The sequence below is a fragment of the Zeus faber genome (genome assembly GCF_960531495.2).
Source record: "Zeus faber genome assembly, chromosome: 13".
NCBI lineage: Eukaryota > Metazoa > Chordata > Actinopteri > Zeiformes > Zeidae > Zeus > Zeus faber.
Genome location: NC_137198.1, coordinates 11760084 through 11765083, shown reverse-complemented (window position 1 = coordinate 11765083; position 5000 = coordinate 11760084). Strand labels below are relative to the sequence as shown.

At 53.6% G+C, this 5000-nt stretch overlaps 1 protein-coding gene across 1 annotated transcript in view; it reads right to left on the bottom strand.

Moving 5' to 3' along the window:
- Nucleotides 1-5000, bottom strand: part of e2f2 (E2F transcription factor 2) — a gene marked incomplete at its 3' end in the record, with an annotated part of 11670 nt that overhangs the window by 6352 nt on the left and 318 nt on the right. Inside the window, exon 2 of the mRNA XM_080011986.1 lies at nt 4533-4841. Within this exon, the coding sequence (XP_079868112.1) occupies nt 4533-4808 (276 nt within the window). The 5' untranslated portion in view covers nt 4809-4841. The remainder of the gene's footprint in view (nt 1-4532; nt 4842-5000) is intronic.

Below are 5000 nucleotides of genomic sequence, written 5' to 3'. Positions count from 1 at the left end.
GGGGGGGGGGGGGGGGGGGGGGGGGGGGGGGGGAAGGATAAAACAACTATCCCAAAAAAAAATATAGATGTATATATTTTTTAAGAACACAGGAAATGTTGACAGTAAGAGGTCACGCGAGGACACTTCGATTTCTTAATAGTTCAGACGCAACCGTCGGAGGAGGATGGGCGGGTTGGATTTCTTAATTCTCCAGACCGCTGGATGCCAGGGAGGGGAGGGGGGCACCCCGTTCTAGGAACACGAGGCGCTTCTAATCTCCATGTCAGCGGGTGACCGTGGAGCTCTGGCTCCCGCTCTGCCGTTGCCTCGCCCGGCAGGCCCGACCGGTTCGGCTCCGCCCCCCCCCCCCGGAGCCGCCACGCTGGTCTTCCTCTCTCCAGCTTTCCAGCGCCGCGCCTCTCTCTCCCGATTCCACCCCCCCCCCCCCCCCCCCCCCCACACACACACACACACACACACACACACACACACACACCACCACCTCCGTCTGTGAACTTCCCGCGGCACCGCTTCACACATTATCTGCATCGTGCGAAGGACTTTCAACACCGCCCGGACCCGGGCCTCCTTCAAACCAACAAAAAAAAACAACAAAAAAAAAAAACACCGTCGGAGCCGGCCCGCGGGCCAGGGGCTTACGGTTTCCGTCCCACGCCCAGGGCGAGTTCCAGTACGCCTGCCAACCTCCCCTGTACACAAAAACCAACCCAAGCGCGCCCACTGCCCGTTAAGGAAAGCGCCCACGCCGGCGGGAGCCGATGACGCTGTCATTGTGTCCCCTGCGCAGGTGAAAGCAGGGCGGAGGGGGGGATGTGTCCGTTCTGTCCCGATGGCGGAGAGCGGAGACCGAGGGGCTTTGAAATGCAAATTCCGCCCCCGGTGCGTCGCAAGCCCCAGGGGAGGGGGGTAATGAAGTTGACGATGGAAGGGAGGGGAGGACTAGCGCTTGAGTGTGAAGAGCCAAGCGGCCCGTCTCACACCCAGAGGGGTAGGCCACGGGGTTCTTCTTGGGTAACCTGATAGAGTGGGCTCTGTCATTTAGTTTGCTCCTGCATTTTGTTGTTTTCCTTTCTTTTCTTTTTCTTATAGGTCAGAAATTGCCATTTTACTCTATGGCGAAATGACGCTCAAACGAAAAACCCGTTTCCAGTTACAGATCACAATACGGGTATTAATACCACCCAGTCCTACGGACAGCTCCCAGGTCGTTCACAAAGACAGCGGGGGTCTCTGACAGAGATCCTTACCTCAACATTAGTAGTACACAATAGTTAGTGACGGACATGACCCCCCCCCCCCACACACACACACACACAAAGAAAAAACATGATGCCGTCCAAAATTAACCCTCACGGAAGTCGGCAATATTATAGTTTTATAGTTCATCACCACAGACCCAACCACATCAGTCAACCCCGCATCACACCGCGTGGCCGGGACGTAACGGGACTGGAGGGGGGTTTGACCCCACCATCCTGTTTGGCCACCTTTCACCCGGCCGCAGAGATGAGTCGTTCGGACAGTTGAGCAGCGCGAGAGTTGGGGGGTGATTTAGCATTTAAGTGGGACACCAGGAGGTGAAGCCCCATTCATTCACAGGGGGTGGGTCACTGGAATCACCCCGTGAAGACACCAAAAAACACAGCAGCTTTTAAACCCAAACGGCGTCACAGCGAATTGCTCCTCCTGAACGCCAAAGGGACGAGGCGCATTCTGGAAACGACCACATAAAAATAAACCCAACCCGACATGTTGGTGCCCTCCGTAAACACGGCACACTGCGTCCCGCGTTTCTGAGCTCTAATAGAATAGTCTACTCTTTAAACGCTAAGGAGCAAAATCGAGAGCAATGGTTGTGCTGGTGTTAAAAAGAGTGTGAATGTTGCATCCAGCTGTTTAGAAGCAAACAAGCACCTGTTTACCAGAGCCAGCCCTGGTTCACCAGCCTTCTAGATCCACGGGGCAACTGGGTCGGAAACATGGAAAACACAGCAAGTCTGGGTAATGATCCCTCGGAATAATTAAGTATTTAGACACGTATTATGACTTAATTTGCCCCATTGTCTCTGTTTTCCCTCCGTTAACAACAACAGAAGGAGAAGGCCGACCCTGGAGGCGATCGCCTTCGGTTTTAAATTCGACGTCGCGGGGCGCGGCGACGCTCCCGCGCGCCTCGGGGCGCGACTGCGTTGCGAGCGGGAGCGATCGACTCGACAATACCCAAACTACTTTCAGAGCTTGGTTTGTGTGGTCAGAGATAACGGCTGAGCTCGGCTCCGCGCAGCCGGGGTGGGGGGGGGGTGGGGGGGAATAGAGAATAGACAACCGCTATCAGCTGGAACACACAGCTCAGCATTCTGGCTGCTTATCGGGGACGCGCCACGGTCTTCCCGCGGATGACGACGCACACTGGAAATAAATAAGAAGAGCCGCACACTTTGATAGGCCAGCTGGTCGCCTGCGTTTTCCACCTTAACTAATGCACCAAACTAATCCTCTCGGGTCGCCCTGTAAGTGCGGCGGGGGCAAAGGTTAACCTGAGATTTGATGACCCAGTGTCACAGACTTTGGCCCCTTAGCCCTGCTGCAACTCCCCGCAACCGGGAACTAAGAATGCCGGACCGGACGTCGCCGCAGGATACCGGGCGAAAGGGGCAACAGAATGAGGAGCGGCAGGTGGAGAAGGCGGCCACGACCCTGAGTCCGATCTAACTCTCCCTGATACAGTGAAGATACTCTCTTATCACCGCGCGATACGTGACGGCCGGCGGTGAGGCAGCAATCAGCCCTTCAAAAGCCCTTCAAGTCTACTCAAGTCGTCAGTGTCAGTGTATAACTCCATTACCAAAATATAGAATAGCTGAAACATCATTGAACTTTTCAAGAACCTTGGATCGTACGTAAGGAAAAAAGGCAGAGAATCTCACCGAATAAGGGCCACTGAAGATAAGTGCAAATACCTACGCCTCGACATGCGTATCCAGAGGGTCGACCCCTTTATGACCAAACCCATTATGTACTTTTCCCAGGAAAAACAGACCAGTTGTTAAGTGGCGACCTATGACCCCTGCCTTGAGTAGAGCGGGCAGGTCACGCGGGTTCCTGTAAGGCCCATGCGACAGGTGAGGAGCAGATAGGGGGCGGTGGTTGTGTACCGTGGAGCGGTTATGGCTGCAACAGCTGCCCTGGGGTGCAATCACAAAACAAGCTGACTAAACAAGTCAGCGTGTAGAAGGGCTGCTGGGGGGGAATCTCTGGTGCTCGCCGTAAATGGCTGTCCGAATCTTTTATGTTTCCCCCTTTCCTCATGAAAAAGAGTAGTCTGGAATCATTCGCAGGCCTTGGAGGACCCATTCATATCTAGCAATCTTACACACATACATAGACACAGTGGTTCTTAACATGGGGTGCGTGAAACCCCGAGGGTCCTTCAAGAGGTTCCGGGGTGGGGGGTCCCGAGAAAAATGATTGACGGTTAAACTCCATCGTTGCTTCATTAACAAGATGTTACCACTGCGAGAGAATGTACAATAATGAGCGTTTTGATCACAGTTTCACTGATATCTCCCTAACTACAGTACAGACGGGCACAGACGCTTGGGCTGAATCAGACCCGACAATAAAAAATCTTCTCGGATCGGGGTCCAAGAGACTAAATACAATCATATGCGGCGTGCGACCTAATGTGTACGCAATCGAGGGCCGTGGATGTGAAAACAATGAGAATCCCCGTATTCAGGCATACAATATTGTGCCGAAGGGACCGGCGTTCTCCCCACGTCAAACAGGCCTAACTACAGTGGCTCCTCTGTAACTCACCACGTCAAAGCATGTTTGAGCTCCCATAAAGGCAGATACTACTGATGCATGCCAATGCAAATCAGGAATCACCCCCCCCCCCCCCAACTCGCCGCAAGTGAAATGGAAATGCAAACTGTCGCATTTGACCACTGTTGTGGGTAGGGCCGTCACCATTACGACATTTTAGGTGACGATGAATTGCCATACAAATAATTGCGATTAATGATTTAACCGTCTTTTGCTCATTTTATGCCACGTACTATAATAAACTTGTAACAGTGGAGTTATGGCCACCCCACCCCACGAAGAATACACACTTACTGACGCTGACCATTGGACACAATTCAGATGGACAGTTAATCTTCCCCAAAACAACTGGTGAAAACGCCGCAAATGTTCTCAACATTGGCTTTAATGTTGCCACCCCCCCCCCCCCCCCCCCCCCCCCCCCGCGTTGAATTTGATGGTAACGTATGATTCTGGAATCTGACCATTGTACGAAAAGATCGGACGGTTATGAGTAATAATCGTGTAGTTAGCGGAACTTTTCGGAGTTTTGTTCTGAACTTTCTCATTAACCTACAATCGATCTGAGGAGGATCAGACGTTTCGACAAATCAGCACAACTAATCGCGATCAAACGATTGTGATTAGGAGTAATAGCCGTGACAGCTCTAGCCGCGTAGTGTGTGTTGTTTTGGGGGGTTTTCTTTTTAAAGGTGATTTACCGGCAATCGACCCGATGCGGCTCTGATGGGCTTCGCCTCGGGTCCGTGGGGGGTCGAATACAAGCAGTGGGTCCTTTGTTCCGCCGCGGTGGTGTTGCAGATCTGGGTGAAATACCCGGCCGGCACCGAGCTCATCGGCGGGCTGGACAGTCGGGTGCTGAAGAAGTCGGCCTTGACTCCTCCGGCGGACAGGACCTTGACCCTCGGCTGGGCGCAGGGGAGCCCGGCGGAGCCCCGGGCCGGTGCGGGAGAGACGCCTCTGGGCATCCGCATCATTTTCAAGGAGGTGGGATGATCCGTCGCTGCAGGCTGGTCAATGGGGAAGGGAAGGGAGAGAGAGAGAGAGAGAACTTTAATTAGTCCGGGGCAAAATGATCCCCGGAGGAATTGACGGGTAGTTCCGGAGCTGTTCGGACGGGATCCCCAACTGAACCGGAGCGACCCCTCAAGTTCTGCAGCTCAACCAGC